The following is a 21,722-nucleotide window of genomic DNA, read 5'->3' on the forward strand; positions in this document are numbered from 1 at the left end:
ACTATTAATGCATGATAACAAAATGACGCGATGATGATCTACATACCGTACGATGTCCATTATGCGACGATAACTTAAAAACCGTTGATTACTCATTAATCTTTTGTAAACACTCAATGGATCTTTGGAATCGCGTATATGGATGGTGGAACTTGGGGCAATTCTCTAACTTTAGTTCGGGTGTGATACTTCGTTGCAATATATCAACCATAGCTTCTAATTTTGGGAAAAACGTTTGGAAAGCAATTGAGTGGATTTGTGTGTATTACATTTGGAAGAATCGGAACAATATGGTCTTTCGAAATAAATGTTAGACCGCTCCGGTGGCGCTAAATGAAATACAAATCAAATCCTTCGAGTGGATTTCTAGAAGATCGAGAGGAAAGAAATTCGATTGGTTAACATGGTTGAATAATCTTAGTGTATATCTAAACATGTCTTAAACTCGTGCAATAATCTCGTCTAATAGCTTGGTTTGCAATCTTTGCAAATTAAGCTTTTGTGTGTTGTATTTGGTGTGTTGCCTATCAAATGTTGGCTTCACACTTATTTGTACATTTAAATTGATATTAATGAAATTTTACTTGCTTTTCAAAAAAAAAATAAATAAATAAATGACGCGTATTATTAAAACAACTTCTTGTAATTTTATAATCTTTGTCTCTAATATACTTAAATATTTTTGTTAATTTTGCGTAAACCATCACAAGATAGTTTATAATTGACGCTATGATATTATCAAAGAAGTTTAAGGTTCAAAATATAAGCACATCTTGACATAGATAAAAAAAATTGTCGAAAATAACATGATATGAAATAATCGTCTCCACAAAAAAATAGTTACCCTCTTCTTTTAGGATTGGTTGAATAGGATTATAGGAAACCTTTTCGTTAATTGACAAAGGTCAACTCATCATTTGAACGTATACATTCATTGATATGATATGAAATCATCTCAAAGTTACATACAATGGTGGGTCACCAACTCTTTGTATTAAAATACTAATCACAAAGGTTGGTCGACCGAAACAACAAATCTCAAAGGTTTATGTTACACAAGTATGTACGTACTATTGTCTCTTATGTTTATACTTATATATATCCAATCAAAGAGAAATGACATCGATGTTTTCAGGCCGAAAACAACGACCACAACAGTACAATTATAACAATCTATATTCGTATGTTGATCTATAAATAATCTTCTCCACAAAAAACAGCCAATCACTTTCATGGTGTCGTCGTTTTGTTTTTAATGTGGAAGCTTAGCGGTCCCGAATGACTCGAGTATTCATCATCTGAATGGAAATCCAAATCGGTTTTGGTTCGATTTCCAAACCTTTCGGATAAACAAAAACTTTTTTGGTACTTCATTCGCGAAACTTTAACTTCTGTTACGAACAAAGCCTTCACCGGTCTATGATCTGATAATCGACTTTCACTTCTTTCGTATACAAGTTGCTTTAATCCCTCTCCTGTCCAAATAATCCTGTCACACCTATAACAATATCGTTTATCCAATATAAATATATTAATGAAAATGTTGATTTTTTTTGACGGGGGCAAAACATTTTAAAAATTGATAAAAATAATATAATAACTTATTAAGTCAACTTTAAGTTTAAAATACCAAAAAGAGTTGGTCGTCATGACTGGCTGACCAAGTTGCTTTACACTGGATCCGCCAATCATTCATGAATTGGTTAAAAGAAAAAAGTGAAATTTAAAGACTAAAATTACCATGCAGGAGCACGTTTCTTTTTGGGTTTAGTAGGAAGATAACCACAACCATAATATTCATCACAATTAAGTTGGTACTTGTAAGTAGGAGCAAAATTTATTGTTCCTTCATGCCATGCTTCAAATGCTTGACCATCCATAAGTTCCATTCGAAGCTTTAATTATTCAAAAATTTACCACATGTTAGACAAGTATTGAATTACATTATGGATTTTGAATTCGTCAATAATTGTGGACAAGCTAGGTTTCAAAGTTGATCTATGCGTGACAATTAATTAAGGCCTACTGCAACACGTGTGTTCAATTTCAAAATCATTCAACACCCCTGTTACACACCGATAACGCGGTATGCTTCCCGTTTCAAAAGCATGGCGTGCTCATTTCATCACATGAAATCAACTAGGCGTGCAACAATTTTTCGTTATATTTTAATATAATTTAATTTATAATTTACTTTAAAATATCTTTTATCCTTATGTTCACCTAACTTTCAATTATATTTTGACACATCATTAAACATGCTATTCAACACGCCACTAACTATTTCACATTTTACCAACACGCTTGCAACGTCACCGCCAACTACCTCATCCCACCTACTTAACAAGTCAAAAAACTCATCACCATTGCAATAGGCCTTATATGCCAAAGACAGACTCGATAAGTATCGATATTATGTTGTGTTCAAGTTACCTGATCGTTCTCAAGTAATGTATTCCAATCCTTCCTGTTTACTAGTAATCTTGTCTCCCTCTCCGGCAAGGAAATTCGGTAATTTAGGTCTCCAAGCAATACAACTCTACTGTATCATAAAATAAAATGATTTCAATATAATTAAAAGAAAATAAAGATTATATCAATCAAGATTGAAAGATTCAATAACAAAAACACTATCATCCACGAAAACAGAAAAAAAAAAAATAATAATAAATAAAAAATAATTAATTAAATGTGGATGTAGAAGAAAGTCTCTGTTGAGGGACAAAATTGTCAATTTACGTTAAGTCCCATTGTTCAAAGTAAACGTCATCCAAAAGTCTAAAGGTAACAGAAAATCCCATGTTCAAAAGCATCATTCACGAAAACAGAATAATTTAAACAATGGTCTTTAAGATTCAACGTGCCAATTAATTTTTAAAAGTGATATATAGGCAATTTAAGGCAGTAAATCAGTAATCATAAATATGTTAAATAATGGAGTAAATAAATATTAATATCTAGAAGACAAAGACTGTGAATTAAATATCAACGATGTAAAAATTCAATATTTTATTAACCTTGGAATAATAAGTATAAATAATAAATAATAATAAATAATAATAATAATAATAATAATAATAATAATAATAATAATAATAATAATAATAATAATAATAATAATAATAATAATAATAATAATAATAAAGCAAATAACGCAATCGTCTACGAGTATAATTTATTGGGCGGTTTGACATCTTATTAACGATTTAATAATTGACCACACATTTTCACTTTTCGTCATTAATTAACTAACCAAACAATAATCTTTTTATAGTAGTATGTAATAAATTTCTAAAATAATAATGTCATAAATAAGGATTATAAAGTTTAAGAAAAATTTAAAAATAAAAAGAAAAATTCTAAGTGCCTTATGATGATGTCATCAAAATAATTAATTATATTTAATAAAATTTAACATGTTAATTGTATATTATATTAAGCATTATGTACAACTTTATGATAAAACACCCTCATGATCATATGTATTATATTTGAAACATTATGTACAACCTTATGGTAAAACACTTCATAACCATATGTACAATATTTGAAACATTATATACAACCTTATGATAAAAATCTTTATGACCATATGTACAAACTTTTAAACAATTTGTACTATCTTTTATAAAACATCTCATGAACATATGTACAAACTTGAAAGTATATTGTTTAATCTTCATATAATAAATGTATTTTAATATTTCAAGAGACATTTGTTATTACTAATAGTTATTGTTAAAAATACAAATACTCAATTTTTAAACAAACTTTATTATTATTATTATTATTATTATTAATTATTATAATAATAATAATTATTATAATTATTTTTATTTTATTATTATTATTATTATTATTATTATTCAAATATGGGTTATCTTTACGGGATTAATTATGTTATATATGTATACGAAATACATGTCTCAATAAAATATTGTAATGTAGACTTTTATTACAAAAAAATAGTAATTGTGATTAAAATTGAAAAATGGTGGTGGGAGAATGAATGTAGTTGATTCATTCTGACAACGCTAAATACATCAATATGTTTCTAAAAACAACGACAAGTTTTTTAGTCGGAATCTGTGGTTTAACGGGTCATTAAACTACATGACTAGCATTTACATTCACTTAATACCTAAAACAAATTTCGTTTAAACAAACTCGTAAATTCACTGGTCATTTCACTAGTAGTTAATATATTATATTATTTCTTTGTTTATTATGGTGGGTTTTGCTATCGTAGTGCTGTAGTATATGATAAAGTGCATTTCATAAACTCGTAATCTTTTTAAATATCAGAATTTATAAAAAACACTCAATAGATATTAGATTGAAATTAATGAGTATTATAAATACAAATAATAATAAAATACAAAACTTCGATTTCATTATACCTATATACTAAAAATCGCGGCGATTTTCGTCGTCTCAGTTGTTTCGGATTATCGTTTCAGATTGTCGTTTTGAGTTTGCGTTCACACTACAAACGGTCCCTCAACTTCGGCTATATTTATACAACGGCCTCTCAAATTTACACTTTTTCAGGGGTAATAAGTGTAAATATATAATTTTATTAAAATAAAAGAAACTAATTCCACCCGAATTTATAACGGGCCCTATCTTCTCTCTTGGTGCGAGTTAAATTTTTCCGAGATCTCCGTTCAACTCGAAAAAATCTTACGAACCCAACGGGACTAACTATACGCGAAACGGACACTTTTCAAAAATGCTAAAAACTTCGGGCTATCTTCCATGCATATGCATACACTTACGATAAACAACCAAAACTACCTACATCATATCGATGGTTATGTTTCCATTTTTTACACAATCTTTGTGACGTTAAAAATGAATATGCCATTAGGTATACTAGGTACTAACTACGTGTATCCTAAAACACCCGTAGCAAAGCATTTTTATTACCATAAATATAAAACGTTATGTTAACTATGATTATGTAACCCGAAAGGCACCGCGTCATCGCGCGGGCCACTTTTCTAGTTAAATACATATATTAATATGTGTGTTGAGGTATATGCTAAAAAAACTCATTTATGTATTATGGTTTGATTTAGATTTTATCACTATTGTTTTTTTTTCTTCCGGAAATCAGTTTATGATCGCTCATGGGAACTAAACCACCTACGATCGTAGTTGAATAAACCGCCCTCAACTACTGCCCTTGTGGAAATTCGGACCAATCTGAGGGCACGGTCGGTAAAACTCCCTCTCCCCGCTGCCCTCGCACTAAGCGAAAGGTCAGCGATACTATTGAGTGCAATGTTGCAGTTCAGCGGAGTCGAACTCTCGACCTCTCTCTAAGAGAGGCAGACCACTATCAGTTGAGCAATAACTCAATTTTATTTTATCACTATTCTACTTTCGTATTTCTATTTCACCCTAGGTAAGCATGTGAAATTTCAATGTTTTTGGGAGAAAAGAAGTAATTAATGAAAAACACACATAATTCTCAAGAGGGGATATATAATTCGTCTATTATCGCAAAACATACCTCGTATATAATAGAGTAAGATACTCTGTTTCTTCCGCTATAAAACTTCTTTTAATTAATATTAATAAATTAATTGATACTAATAATACGGAGTAATTGATTGTTGATAAATAATTTGATTTAATAATTAAATTAATAATTATAAAGAAATGATTGATGATTGTTCTTGTAAGTTGTAAGTAGTAGTTTTATATCATCAGTGGACTATGTACGATAAAGACGAGAAAAACGTTAAAAAAATAACCCACAACTTGGTATAAAATATAGAATAAACGTTGGCAGGTGTCACAAACAAAAACAAAACAAAAAAATGGTGATTACCGTATTTAGTTTATAAAATAAGTTGAAGTACTTTAAAGTATAAAATTTCTTTTTAAGACTGATTTTTCTTATTTAAATTTGATAACAATATTATTAAAGATAACTTTTATATTATAAATAAAGTGATGTACGATAATTAAACGTAGCTCTTAGCATTCTTAATAAAAAATAATAATATTAATATTTTTTATATAAAACTAACGAAGAGCTAGAAATAGATTCCAACGATGACATAAAGTTGTGTTTAACCACACAGTCCAATTAATTACAGTTTTTTTTTTTTTTTTTTTAGATGACGAGTTTTTGAAAATATCAAATGTTACGGTATATCTAAACGATGAACAACACAAATAAAATAAATTAGTATATTTATAAGGAACTTGAGAGTAACAACTGAATTTCTAAACTCCGCACTCTTTTTTTCGTTAACAAAATTTGGCATTTGTGATATAGTATGAACTGAGATCGATGGACTTACTCGTGGTCAAGAATCTTTTTGGGCAAGTCAAGTGAAGGACCCATAGTGGTCGGAAAACTAGTCCGAGACAAGATCTCTGCGACATTAGAGTTCCTGATTCTCTCGTCTCCTTCTCTCCCTCCCGAGGCTAGATGACCACATATGAAGCAAAAGCTTGTCTCGTGAAACTGGAATCGAACAGAAACTGAACCCTATAAATATATAGCATAATCATACTTAATGAAAAAACATCAAAACAATAATTATAAGAAACAATTGAAATCCATTTCATATTGGAGATTCACCTTCATTGTGAGTTATAATTGTAAGTTAATATAACTTGGTGTGTATATATATATATATATATATATATATATATATATATATATATATATATATATATATATATATATATATATATATATATATATATATATATATATATATATATATATATAGTGGTAGGATCAAGAGGGAAGTAACCATTCGGGGGGAAGTGGGGGAAGCAAAAACTTTTTTTTTTTTTCGTTTTTTGAAAAAACTTTGTTCACGAACATTACATATGAGATGAAAATATGAACATTTAGTAGAGACACTTTTTGATAAATGTTTTTATTTTGGCGGGAAAACGCTCGAAGGAGTAATATATAACAATTATCGTGTTTTTCGAGCGTATTTTGAGGTTTTAGCAATTGGGTTTAGATATTAAGATTTAGATATTAGGGTTTATAGGGTTTAGATATTAGGGTTTAGAAATTTAGGGTTTAGGGTTTAGATTTAGGATTTAGATTGAGTTTTTAACACGAACGGTTTAGAGTTTAGGGTTTAGGGTTTAGGGTTTGGTGTTTTGAGTTTATGGAATAAACCCAAAACACCAAACCCTAAACCCTAAACTCTAAATCGGGCTAAATTTTACTTCACAAAACATGAAGAAGAAAAAAACGTTCATATTATTCACGAACAATATTATCTTGAATGTTATTTTTGTCGATCGTTTTCCCGCCTAAATAATAACATTCATCACGAAGTGTCTTTTCTAAATGTTCATATTTTCGTGTGATCTTGATGCCGGAAAAAAAAAAAAAAAAAAAAAAAAACAATTTGCTTCCACCCGCTTCCCCCCGATTTTTTACTTCCCCATTGATCCTGCCCCTATATATATATATATATATATATATATATATATATATATATATATATATATATATATATATATATATATATATATATATATATATATATATATATATATATATATGCGCTTAGCTTTTATAACCTTATGACCGATTGTAACGCTCGTGTTCAAGCCTGTTTTCCACGCAACACGTCACGAGTACGCTGGCAACACGCCTTGTTGAGGTTCAAAAAAGTTAGCGTGCGTGTGGCAAACATATGAAATGTTCTTGGCGTGCTTATGATAAATTGGGTTTTGTAATTTGATTAATATTCTTTTATTATATTTTTAACACTTTTCATATAATTTCTCACTCAACTTCCATTTATATTTTGACACATCACTCAACACGTCACTTAACATGCTACTTCATTACTCCTCATTTTATCAACACGCGCGGATCTAGGTTTTGAATTTACACTATCCAATGGTATCATACAAAAAAATTTACACTATCAAGTGGTATGACTAGTTAAAAGCAGCAAAAACTTTCCACTGCATCTCGTATTTCAGTGGTTGCCCGTGCTACCACAGGCATGGTTGCAAAAATCGGGAGAACTCGGCGAGAACTCGGAATTTCATTCCTGGCGAGAACTCGTTTTGAAATCGGTCAAAAAATCGGTCAACGACCAAAAAATCGGTCAATTCTCCAAAAAATTGGTCAAATCTCGAAAAAATCGGTCAATTCTCGGAAAAATCGGTCAAATCTCGGTAAAATCAGTCAAATCTCGGTAAAATCGGTCAAATCTCGGAAAAAACTCGATAAAATCCTAAAAGTCAACTAAAGTCAACCGCCGATAACTCCCCGAGTTCTCCGAGTTCTCGTTTTGGAGACCCTGCCAAGAACTCCTCGAGAACCGATTTCTGCAACCTTGACCAAAGGATACACTACCGACCTGCCTTTGACACTGCCACGTAATCGCCAATTATCTCACTTCACCCGCCAACGCATCAAAAAAATCCCATCACCATTACAAAAGGTGTTAAGATTATGTGTTTAAGTCCAGAAATAAACTTTACAAACTCCCTTCGTTCCATATTAATTGTCTCAGACAAAAAACACATTTTAAAAAAATGTCACAAAAGTATTTTACTTTCTGTTTTGTTTACAGTTTTACCCTTACATTTTATTTTTTCTTTAATCATATCCACATACATTAAGGACATAATAGAACTTAAGTTTTTTTTTAACCACGCACGTTTGTTTGAGTGGCTATCGAATTGCCCAATAAAGCACACCACTCTGGTTAAATTTCTGGCTATGTCAAATTGTTCAAAAAAGGAGTGTGACAAGAGGGTGCGCATAATGCGCAATTCATCCGATACCAGATCCCACGATCGGGGGATTGATTACCCGAGGTTTTACCATCTATGGGAGAGCAAATGTGCTCGTTCATTGGAGGGTTTCATCGCTTAAAAAAAAAAAACTTGAGCTTTTTGTAATGGTCTATTTATGAAAATAAATAATTAATCTGAGACATCCTAAAATAAAATATTGTACAATTAATTAGAAGTATATATATTCATAAAAAAAGTTCATATTGGAATGTCTAAATTGTCTTTCTAAGAACGATAATATAATATACTCTCCCGTTCCAATTTAAATGTCCTACATAATTTTTATGGATGTAAAATAAATTCGATGAATGTCAATTTTATTCTTATGTTCAAATTAAGTTTGACTGAATTTATTTATTTTTTCGAAAAAAAAACTGAAACTAATATGACAAGAGAATCATTTCATGAAAAAGCTGAAAACCCAAAGAAACGTTAGAACCACAAAACGAACACGGCTTAAACATATACCAACTAAACACATTCAACTCAACAAAAACAAGGATCCAAAACAAAGGAACAACAAAATCAAACGCAACAAGACAAGAAGGGCAGGAGAAAGCCACCAACAACAAACCGAAGCCAGTCAAAACACACCAAAACACACAAAGTTCACATATGCTTCACGAACTCAGAAAAATTCTTCGACTCGTCTTCTTGGACGTTCTTGTTTCATTTTATCAAGAAATAATTAATTGGGAGTAATAAATGGGGGCAAAATGAAAACTTTAATGATATTTAATACTCCATCCGTTCCAAATTAATAGTAAAAAAAAAACATATAGTTTAATAGATGTCAGTATCACACTGTACTTTTTATTTAATTTACAATTTTTACTCTTTACATTTTATCTACTTTTTTGTTTTATATACATAAAGGGGTAAAAAATAGTTTACCTTATTATTTATATCAATTTATGAAAGTGAACTTTTAATTTGGGATATTTACGGAAAAGAAAAATAGGACTATTAAATAAAGACGTAGAGAGTAATTATTATTTTTGCAAATGAACAACTATTTTAAAATAAATATATAAATCATGAACATTATTTTAAAACTAAGGTAACATACATTGATTTTGGGTGCTAATATATAATATAAATAAACTGATATATTGTGTATTAGTAACGACAAAATCAATTAAACGCGTATAAATGAATAAGAAGTAAGAAGTAAGATTCCAATTTTAAACAAGGATTTATGATTTGCCTTTCTGGCCCAAGTTAACGTTTTGTTTAAAAGGTTGATTTTAAAATTATATTAGAATATATATCTATAAACATTAAATTTACAAAATCACCATTTTTGCAAGAGTGAGGAGAAAATCTAACCTTGTTGCCAAGGCATCCCATGATACCACAACCTACACACGAGACGCTAGGGTTTCGGAAGAATGGATGAAGATCGCTTCGTACCCAAACTGATATCATCACCCCGACCATTTGTTTGCTAATCAAACATCTAAACTCGGGTCGGATCATGCTACTCCCAATCTTTGATTTGTTGCTTTTTGCTTCTCGAAAGAAATCTTGTTGCTTGTCGTTCAAGTTATCGTTGTTTGGTTTCTTGTTAAGAGTTTTTCTTATCAATGAGTTCCATTTCATTGATATTTTCTTCTTATCCGATCCAAGAACATTGGAAGCTCTTAAGGGAACCACTTCTTGAAACCTTTAATATATATGCGTGCATACTTGTTAGTTATCTTGTAGAAACTAATTTTAAAAACAGGTAAACAGATTAAGTTTTCACTGTTCATGTTATTCATGAAGAAGATATTTTTACTTTAATGTACGTCTAGTCAAATTATCTCCGGATCATTTTTGACCATTTTCCTTTGATCACTTCAAATTATTTATACCATTAGTTAGTGTTAGATGGTATTTGAATATGAAAACTCTTGTTCAGGAATTCAATCAACCAACTATATTGTGATAGATTAGAAAAATTATATAAGATCATACATACGTAAAAAATAAAAAAGATTACCCAAGTACATAGATATCGCATGAAATGTTGCTTGTATCTAACAAATCATCAATATTTAAATCTTCTCTAGGAGACACACCTCCAACATTCCACGTACTTACGAACACCCTTCAAATTGAAAGCAAAAGAAGCTCATACAATTAATAGATTCAATTATGTAAACAAATAAATTTTTTCATATTCAAGTATCTTACTTGAACTTTTGTGTATCATGGTGACCACTCAAGATGATTTTGGGACGAGAGACGACCGGTTCAAGATCCAAAGTCGGAAGATCAAGAAAAGAATACGTATTGCCGGGGAAATCGGCGACAAAGTTGTTAGATCCTAATGTTTTTCGCAGTAACTTACTAGCTACCAATCTTGGCCACATAACCTTAAACACAACATGAAAATTGTCAATGTTAAATATGTGTATATAAAAAAGAAAGAAGAAAATGTGTGGTGGTTATATATGTATATAAATGTGTATATATATTCTTATATATGCATTTGCATAGACTCACTTCTCCTCGCATGATGTATATGAAGAAAATTTACTTAGTGAAGATGAAGGGAGAACATGAACCCTCTTTCAAAAGGGATAATCCAAAGGAGATATAAAGACACGGAGAAAGATAAATTAATACATATAGATAGTTATGTTTTTTTTGTTATATTTCATATTAAATTAAAGACGCTAAGTTGTGTTAAAATACAGTATCATTTAAATTACGTACTTGGTGATGTCTTTTGCATGGCAAGATATTGGTTACTTTAGTTTTAATAATTGATAAAATTTAGTTATAGTTATATATGTCATATATCATTTTAATTACTTTTCCATTATTTTACATATTGCGTACTGTGTATTGAGTTTAAGCCGTATAACGTCAAGATTAACACGCTTAAATTAACCACTGCGTGGGATTAATTATTTAACTATCTCAAGATAGTTTTATACTTGGGTTCTAAATATCCTCGTATAATGTATAAGTTCAAACCTCATTAGCAAGGGTGATCTACCCGATGTCTCGTGGTATCTCATGACGATACCAATAGTTTGAATTTTTCTTTTTACAAAGTATCCTCAAATTATATAGGATATTACTAATTCACAATGTAGAGCCCCATATATTTGTAAGATTGGTGGTTTTGTGAAGGTAAACAACGACAACGGTATTTGAAGGATATTTTGTAAAAGACATTTCATAATATCCGTCATTATTAGTCCATTCGGATACGGTTTTGGTTATTATTCGCGATAAGTTTTAATTCTAGATTTATCACTGTTCAGTAGTCTCACGTCATAGAATGATGAAGTAAAAGTCGAAAACAATTATAGATTATAGATTATAGATATAAATATAAGACCATGTTGACTACGCATGCTAGCCCGAGTGGCTACCGAGTTACCCAATAAAGCACATCACTCGGTTCAATTCCTGACTATGTCAAATTGTTTAAAAAGGGGGTGTGACTAGAGGGTGCGCATAATGCGCAATTCACCCAGTATCAGGTCTCACGCTCGGGGGGCTTGATTACCCGAGGTTTTATCTTCTATGAGGGAGCCAATGTGCTCGTTCATAGGAGGGTTTCCTCGCTTACCAAAAAGAAATATATATATATATATATATATATATATATATATATATATATATATATATATATATATATATATATATATATATATATATATATATATATATATATATATATGGGCATGAACAATGAGGAAGTAACCAATCGGGGGGAAGCAAAATTTTTTTTTCTTCGTTTTTTTGGAATTTTTTTAGGCATCAAGATCACACGAAAATATGAACATTTAAAAAAGACACTTCGTGATGAATGTTATTATTTAGGCGGGAAAACGATCGACAAAAATAACATTCAAGATAATATTGATCGTAAAGAATGTTAACGTTTTTTTTTCTTCATGTTTTGTAAAGTAAAATTTAGTCCGATTTAGAGTTTAGGGTTTAGGGTTTGGTGTTTTGGGTTTAGTCCCTAACCCAAAACCCGAAACCCTAAACCCGAAACCCTAAACTCTAAACCGTTCGTGTTAAAAACTCAATTTAAATCCTAAATCTAAACCCTATAAACCCTAATATCTAAACCCTAATAGCTAAACCCTAATATCTAAAACCCCAACATACGCTCGAAAAACACGATAATTGTTATATATTACTTCTTCGAGCTAAACCCTAAACTCTAAATTGGGCTATATTTTTGCTTCACAAAACATGAATGTTATTTTTGCCGATCGTTTTTCCGCCTAAATAATAACATTCATCACAAAGTGTCTTTTCTATATGTTCATATTTTCGTGTGATCTTGATGCCTGAAAAAAAAATCCAAAAAAAAAAAAACGATATTTTTTTTTTTTTGCTTCCCCCCACTTCTCCCGATTGGTTATTTCCCAATTGATCCTGGCTATATATATATATATATATATATATATATATATATATATATATATATATATATATATATATATATATATATATATAAGACCATGTATATTTAGATAAAAATATCATTTTTGAGTCGTTTAAAAATGAAGAATTTTATCCTTTTACAGTGATACATATTTATATTTTGTTTATGTTTTTTTTTAGCTTGAGAGATAGACCATTAGACCATCGTTATTAAATAATAATGTTAAAGTGGCCAATGGGAGGAAAATGTATTTTAATCAATTGTGACTTGAATTGTAGTATTTGTTTTTCTCGACTTCAGAAATTAGTATAATTATATTAATAATAGTATTTATCTTAAATTAAACAATAGCTACTATTTTTGTATATTTAATTTACAAGTTGGCAAATATACGAAAAATAGGAATTAAAAAGGAGTATCATATATGGTCCAATGAGAGGCTTATAATCACTGTTGTGTTGTTGAGAGACAATTGGAGCTTTCAGGCCAAAAGGGACAAACTCGTCATCATCAATTATCAAATATCAAATACAGTAATACATTCAAATTACACTTGCATTCGCACTATCAAAGTGGAGGAAACATTAAGTTCCTGAATAGCTTAATACTCGTAAATCGTAATACGTAACAGTATGAATATAACCAAATGTTCGTAAGATAATGGTGCAGAATAGTGTGTAAGCATTTTTTTTTTTTTCGAACTGCAAAAATTTTACATTTGGTTCTACTAACAATCCAATAAAAAGAAATTTTTTTTATGATTCTACAATTACATAGTGTGTACGCATTGTTCTCATAATTGCAATAGTTTCTCAATGTAACAATGAAATGGTATAAAATGAAAAAGTAAAAGTTGTTGATGTTTAAAGTTAATTTTATAAAGACTTACGATACAATCAGATGGGAGTTTCTCGACTAGATGCTTACGTTGTTGGGTTTTGGAAGTGTGTGGCGATCTTGGATAAGGATGTGCCTCGATTGACATCTCCAATATAGAGGTAGCAAAATTAACAACTACTTCAGTGCTAAAATCATGAAGCAAAAGTAAAAGTTGATGATGTTATAAAAGTTGTTGATGTTTAATGTCAATTTTGAAAAGTCCTGACGCAAAACCCGTCTTTCTTGTTAGTGACTTATGGTTGATGGTACTGTTGTACTCTAAGCATGGAGGTGAGACAATGTCCATTGACAACATTAACAACTACTTCAGTGCTAGAATCCTCCATTTCTTTCTTCTCATCCGGGCTCTCCATTTTTATTTCTTCATCCACCACCTCGTCACTCTGGTCGGAAGCTTCAAGAATAATCGGTTCAGAGAGTTCTTCTAGAACGAAATTCTCTCCAGTCATTAACAGATCAAAATAAGGTGGAAGCGAAGATTTAGAAGTTTGGATAGGTGTGGAGTGGTCTTCCTTCTTGGCATCTACTGTTATCTTCTTCACATCATTCTCGGTATTGGATTCATAGAAGGCGACTTTTCTAGTAGAGATAGTATTTATTTAAGCGTTCCCAACCGAAGGACATACAAACTTGTTGATCGTGGCATCATCTCCGCGGTCTCGTAAGGTGATAGTTCGAGAATAGACGTCAACGATCACCTTGGTTATATTCATGAAAGGAATTCCTAAGTTGGGGTTTTTACGTCTTATTTAAAATCCATAACCACAAATTCGGTTGGAAAAAGGAATTTGTCGCCTTGTCAGCTATTCTATTAGGATATCTAATGGATTGGTCATCAAGTTTGATGCTCATTGTAATAACCCGCATTTTTTCGTTAATTTATTTTAACGCCCGTCTTTTTCTTTATATAATATCTTTCGTTATCTATATTCGTATCATCCGTTTATCTATTTTAAAGTCTGTTATTTAATAATAACATCTCTCATTCACTCTAAAGTATTTAAATTAACTCGTTCGGTTAATTCACTCACCCGCTTTTAAACTCGAGGGACTAAACTTGCCAAGGGACCAAACTAGTTGACTAGGTCAACTAGTTAATCCCTCCTCCTCCACTCATTCATTCAACCTCCCATCTTCTCTTTTTCTCTCTAGTTGCAAGAACACCCATTTCACCCAAATCTTTAATTCATCATCTAAATCCAAATCAAGAAGCTAACACCAAAACAAATTGCACATTTGGAATCCTTGCATCTTCCTCTACAACTTGATACTAATTTCATCTCTTTTGGGTAACTTTCTAAAAACTCTAGATTTCATGTTCTTGATGTTCTTGACTTAAAAGTGTGTTAATTAGTGTCTATGGCTCAAGTCTAACATGAATATGTGATTGGTTTGCTCGATTTTGTTGTTTTGAGTAACTAGCATGAACACTTGAAATTGGTGTGTTTAATATTTGATTTTGGTTGATTAAATGTTGTTTAAATGTTAGTGTTCATGTATTAAATGTGTTACTAGTATCATTAGCTTCTTTTTGGTATGTAGATTGACTTAGAAAAACTTCATTAACATAAATGTTGATTTCATGATTCTTGGTTAGTGTTTGGTAGCATTTAAAATGAACTTTTGATGCCTTGAATGCTATGAGATGTCGTTGATAAGTGTTTAGTTACAATGTATGTTTAATTACCTTCGAAACGGCGTATCGTATGTGTAAATTGGATTCCCGAATCATGAAATGCATTTTATGAACTTGAAACTTTAAATGATGAATTTTTAACGATCATTCGACGAGAATTTTGTTATGGTAAATGATGAACTTGATTGATGATATGTGTTTAGTTGTATTCCTTGTCAAAATACCTTTCCAACGATGTATGGTATGCTTTTTGAGTGTTTACGGTTCATTAGTTGTGTTAAAATGAAGTTTGATTCGTGCATTAAGTGTTCAAAACTGCCCAGATTGCTGATCTGACACCCTGAGCACCGCTCATGTGACGCCCCGTACTAAATCATCATGTACGGACCATCAACAACAGGATCATTACAAGGTTAAGTACTATATGCGTTTTCAAAACAGAGTTTGCATTCATTAATAAAAGGTGACGTCATAACTAACGTCAAATGTTTTACAATCCAAAAGCATGCTTCGCTAAGTAGAAGCAAAAAATAAGTGTACGTGACCCCAAAGGTCGTTACATAACATAGTTTCAAAAGAAAATAAGTTTGAATGCAAGATAAGTAGTCATGCGATAACAACTCTAAGCAGCGGGTTCTACAGCACGACTAGTACACAGCGGAAGCTAACCTCAAGCACCTGAGAAAAACATGCTTAAAAACGTCAACACAAAGGTTGGTGAGCTATAGTTTAAGTATAACAGTATGTAAGGTAGGCCACGAGATTTCAGTGCTACAAAGAGCGTTTCAAAACAGTATGATAAAGTATATGTTAACCGTGGGCACTTGGTAACTAACTTAATGTTTATACCCCCTGAAAGTACACTTGGCAAGTGCGTATGTCTACGAAGTATTAAACACTCATTAAATGCTAGCGCTACTAGCCCGAGTGGGGATGTCAAACCCTATGGATCCATATCTAAGATTCGCGTTCACGGTTCAAAAACCAATGATTAAACGTTACCGAGCTAAAGGGAATGTTTATGCCGTTGTATAACCCACACATATATAAGTTTAAGTACTCGTGCCTAGTATGTAAAACATAAAATCAGCATGTATTCTCAGTTCCCAAAATAAGTTAAAGTAAAAAGGGAATGCTATAACTCACAATGATAATGTAGTCGTAAAGTCGGTTCGGAAAAGGTGTGCAAGTAATCGGTCCGAAGGTCCTCAACCTAAGGCAAATAGTACTAAGTCAGTAAATCGTCTTAATAGGTTTAAAAGTATGTAAATAAGGTCTTAAGGGTCATCATCATTCATCATTAAACAAAAGGCGTAAAGTAGGTTTCGTTTATGAAAGTAGTTTAAAACAAAGTCTGACTTCAGTCAGTCACCACGGCCTCTACCCTTACTGAATTAAGGTGAGACCAGTGGCCATGGCTCCGTCTATGAGTCTTTTAAGTGTGGTAAAATTTACAGAAGCAAACTCGCCTTGGTTTGACCGTGGCGACGGTCTAAGTGCGAGTAGGTCAGAAATTTCTGCACAACGTTAAAGGACATAGTAACGATCGGAGGGCCATAAATCCTAAACCGTAACTCGGATTAAGACGAGTCCTATATGAAAAGTTATCTACTCGAAAAGATCTATCTAAAAATCATGGTTAAAACAGCCCAGGTCTGCTGGTCTGTTACAGAAACAGCAGGTCAGTAGGTTTGGACAGAAACAGTAAGTTTAAGTGAGTTCCGGTGGTCTTGGTGCTTGATGTTCATCATGGTTCTCATCCTTGATGCATATTGAAAGGATCCGTTCATATACATTATAAACGATTCACAATAGTTGATTACATCGCGAGGTATTTGACCTCTATATGATACGTTTTACAAACATTGCATTCGTTTTTAAAAGACAAACTTTCTTTACATAAAAAATTGACGGTATGCATACCATTTCATATTACATCCAACTATAATTGACTTAATATTAATCTTGATGAACTCAACGACTCGAATGCAACGTCTTTCAAAGTATGTCATGAATGACTCCAAGTAATATCCTTAAAATGAGCTAATGCACAGCGGAAGATTTCTTTAATACCTGAGAATAAACATGCTTTAAAGTGTCAATCAAAAGGTTGGTGAGTTCATTAGTTTATCATAATCCATTATTTCCGTAATAGTAATAGACCACAAGATTTCAGTTTCTATAAATATCCGTACACTCGCAAGTGTATAAAAGTATTCTATAAGTTGTAGGCACCCGGTAACAAGCTTTAACGTTCATGTTTTACCCTCTGAAGTACACCAGATCAGGTGTGTTTAAAATAACCTCGAAGTACTAAAGCATCCCATAGTCAGGATGGGGTTTGTCAGACCCAATAGATCTATCTTTAGGATTCGCGCCTACCGTACATAGACAAGTAGTTTAATGTTACCAAGATAAGGGTATATTTCTGGTTTAAACCCACATAGAATTAGTTTTAGTACTTGTGCCTATTTCGTAAAACATTTATAAATCAGCGCATGTATTCTCAGCCCAAAAATATATATAAAAAGGGAGCAAATGAAACTCACCATACTGTATTTCGTAGTAAAAATACAAATAACGTCATTTAACAAGTGCAAGGTTGGCCTCGGATTCACGAACCTATATTAATTATATATATTTATATGTTGGTCAATATTTGTCTAACAATTTTTGGTCAAGTCATAGTGTACCACAATCCTAATGCTCGAGACTAATATGCAAAAGTCAACAAAAGTCAACTTAACCCAAAATGACTTCTAAAATTTATACGTGTTTATTATATAACTTAACTATAGTCATTTTATATATTTAAATATATTTATTAGATTTTATAATAATAAAAGTCATTTATTAATAAAAATTTAGATTAACGTTTATATATGATAAAATATACTTTTATATATCTTAAGTAGTAAAATTTATAAAGTTCACTTAATATCATAAAACTATAGTGGTAAGTATTATTAATGTAATTATATTACGCGTGGTGAAAAATATCTTTGTATCCCCTATTTATTTGATAAAATAATATTGATCATAATAATAATAAGTAAAAGTTGTATTATTTTGTAATAATAATTATTATTATTCTATAAAAAAATAACAATATTTATATTTACTAAAAATGTTATTATGATAAAATGATAATACTAACATAATAGTAATAATGATATTTTATAATAACAATAATAACGACGATAGTAATAATAATCATTTTAACAATAATACTAAAATTCAGTTGACTATAACTTCTAATCCGTTCATCAAAACCATTCGATATCTAAATGAAAAGTTCTTAATTTTTCGCTAGCTTTCCAATGACATGCATATCATATACCCTATCTCAGTAGCATATGTATCTAATTCAGGATTGAACAAACCTATCTAAGGACAATATCGAATGTACAAGCATGCATAATCCTATATACTCGAGCACTAGTCAGAGATACACTATTGAAATATAAAAGTTAAGTTATGAGTGCTCACGTATCAATATTGAGATTCAATATTGCAGGAAAGTACGTAGACGCAACGAAAATGATAAACGTTAGGTTGACCTCACGAGCAATACCCTCGATCAATACCCATAACCTTCATAGCTATAACCCATAATTTCCTTAGCTCTATCCCATTTGAAAACTTATTTTGAAATCGTCTGAATATAACTCCGTCGTAGTATTTTATGTATACTAACAATATCTTGAAATAATACTAAGTAAATATATATATATATATATATATGTAATTCGATTGAGAGAGTTTAGAGAAATATATTTTCAAGTTTCTATGAAATAATGATACCTATTGAATTCTATTTATAATAGATTTTTGAATTATTAAAGTGAATTATTAAAGTATGAATTATTAAAGTGAATTATTAAAGTATGAATTATTAAAGTGAATTATTAAAGTATGAATTATTAAAGTGAATTATTAAAGTATGAATTATTAAAGTGAATTATTAAAGTATGAATTATTAAAGTGAATTATTAAAGTGAATTATTAAAGTATGAATTATTAAAGTTAAAGTAAAGTAAAAGTAAAGTAAAGGTAAAGTTATAGTAAAAGTATAAAACTATGTACATATAATACGCGTATAAAAATATGTAATATTAATTTAAATCGTTATATATATTTGATAAAATAAAATATAAATATCGTTATTTTATCATACTAGTTAAGTAATGAGTGGTCAAAAAGAATAGATTTCTTAAATCACAGTGGACCTCATAACATAGGCCCGTAATCATATCATAATGTATCTGATAATTCAATCATTTGATATTATCTCTTAATTCTGTCGATAAATATATCGAAACAAATATGTTTATGTAAAGTATCATATATCTAATACTTTGTTAATGTTTTCAGTTAATATTATATATTATATATACATATCTATATACACATAATTGTTCGTGAATCGTCGAACACGGTCAAAGGGTAATTGATTACATGAATGTAGTTCCAAACTTTTTGAGATTCAACATTACAAATTCTGCTTATCGTGTCAGAAACATATAAAGGTTAAGTTTAAATTTGGTCGGAAATTTCCGGGTAGTCACAGTACCTACCCGTTAAAGAAATTTCGTCCCGAAATTTGATCGAGGTCGTCATGGCTAACTATAAAAATGTATTCATGACGAATATGAGTTGATAAATAGAGTTTTATCATCATTGAGTAATATAGATAAAACAATTTGATTACGCGAAGAGTATAAGTGAAGCTATCGCAAGAGAGTGAAATGAGTAAACGTATATTCGTTTTAACCGATGACGTAGTTATGATTGATTTCCGGAATTCATGGGATTTAAATAAAATCTTTGCAATAAGATTTGGTTCTTCGGCGATTAAGGAAATCAGGATCTTCTTTGATTAAATGCGATAATCTGTCTCGATTTCTCTGTCTGATATTTTACTATAGTTCCACCCCCTTCGTTTCTTTATTTTCACAGCTCACACCTTCTAGTCTTTCTCCCCAATTCATACTTTAAAGCATTCGTTAATATGCTTCATCCAGTATTGATTCTTGATATACTTTTAACTTTCATATCTGTCATTCTTCTTTTTCATCTACCACCGGAGGAAGTTATTTTCTTCTACCATTACCTTGGAGTTATTGTGTTTTTCATTCTCCCGTGTCTTTGTATTGCTATACGCATTTATATACACGGTTTGTAATTTCGGGGTTGTTATCGGGCTTTATATTCTCCATTATATTTCAGAGCTTCATGCTTTCGTTTTCTCTTCCCGATCTTAAGTCAAGCGGATAATAGTCCAGAATTCGTAGATATGAATTTTTGGATGAACATAGTTAATGTTCCAAGAAGAAAATCGCAATGGTACGATCTTAATTTGGCAACTTACCAGAATATCTGAAAATATAGAGCTATCAAGATGATATGTTCTTAATATGTTTGGAAATTGGGTAGAATGTAAGAGTCATGTAAATAGTACATGATGACGGTATGTTCTATGAATCATCACGTTCCATTAGAAACTCAGCATGACTTACTGTAATATAATCACGTTGATCAAGTGTTATTATATTATACTAACTCATGTTTCAGTTCCCAACACTGCTTTAAAAACATTCCTATTTTAAATTCGATTTTTTTTCTTCTTCAGAATTTAGAAACTAACACAGTTTCTTTTTATGTTGTAACGCAGATATTGCGAAGAGATAAAAGATTTCGGATAAGAATAGTTGTGAAAATATCTTCAGGAATATCGAAGATATTTATAATAAAAGATACGATAATATCTTAGAATTCTTAACATAGATGGATGATGAAGAAGATTTGTCTGTGAAGGTTTAGAATAAGAAGTAAGGTGTTTGCTAACAATTTCAGTAGACACTGAATCATTTGGATCCTTTGAAGGCAGGTTTAGTCTTTGTGATTTGTCCACAGCCTCCTTCATGGTCTGCTCAATCCGTTTTCCAGTTTCAAACCTTCTCTTTTTCTCAGCTT

The 21,722-nt window shown here is 30.8% G+C and overlaps 1 protein-coding gene across 1 annotated transcript; it reads right to left on the bottom strand.

Annotated features, from left to right (window-relative positions):
* Positions 1 to 1,230: 1,230 nt before the first annotated feature.
* Positions 1,231 to 11,174, bottom strand: LOC139900601 (type IV inositol polyphosphate 5-phosphatase 9-like). The gene is made up of 7 exons (XM_071883366.1): positions 10,987 to 11,174; positions 10,793 to 10,900; positions 10,138 to 10,474; positions 6,318 to 6,508; positions 2,434 to 2,542; positions 1,741 to 1,895; positions 1,231 to 1,498 (listed from the first exon to the last, which is right to left on the bottom strand). The coding sequence occupies exons 1-7, from the start codon at positions 11,163 to 11,165 to the stop codon at positions 1,231 to 1,233; spliced, it is 1,347 nt and encodes a 448-aa protein (XP_071739467.1). The 5' UTR covers positions 11,166 to 11,174.
* Positions 11,175 to 21,722: the final 10,548 nt, after the last annotated feature.

This window comes from Rutidosis leptorrhynchoides, chromosome 3 (assembly GCF_046630445.1).
Source record: "Rutidosis leptorrhynchoides isolate AG116_Rl617_1_P2 chromosome 3, CSIRO_AGI_Rlap_v1, whole genome shotgun sequence".
In the NCBI taxonomy this organism is placed as follows: domain Eukaryota; kingdom Viridiplantae; phylum Streptophyta; class Magnoliopsida; order Asterales; family Asteraceae; genus Rutidosis; species Rutidosis leptorrhynchoides.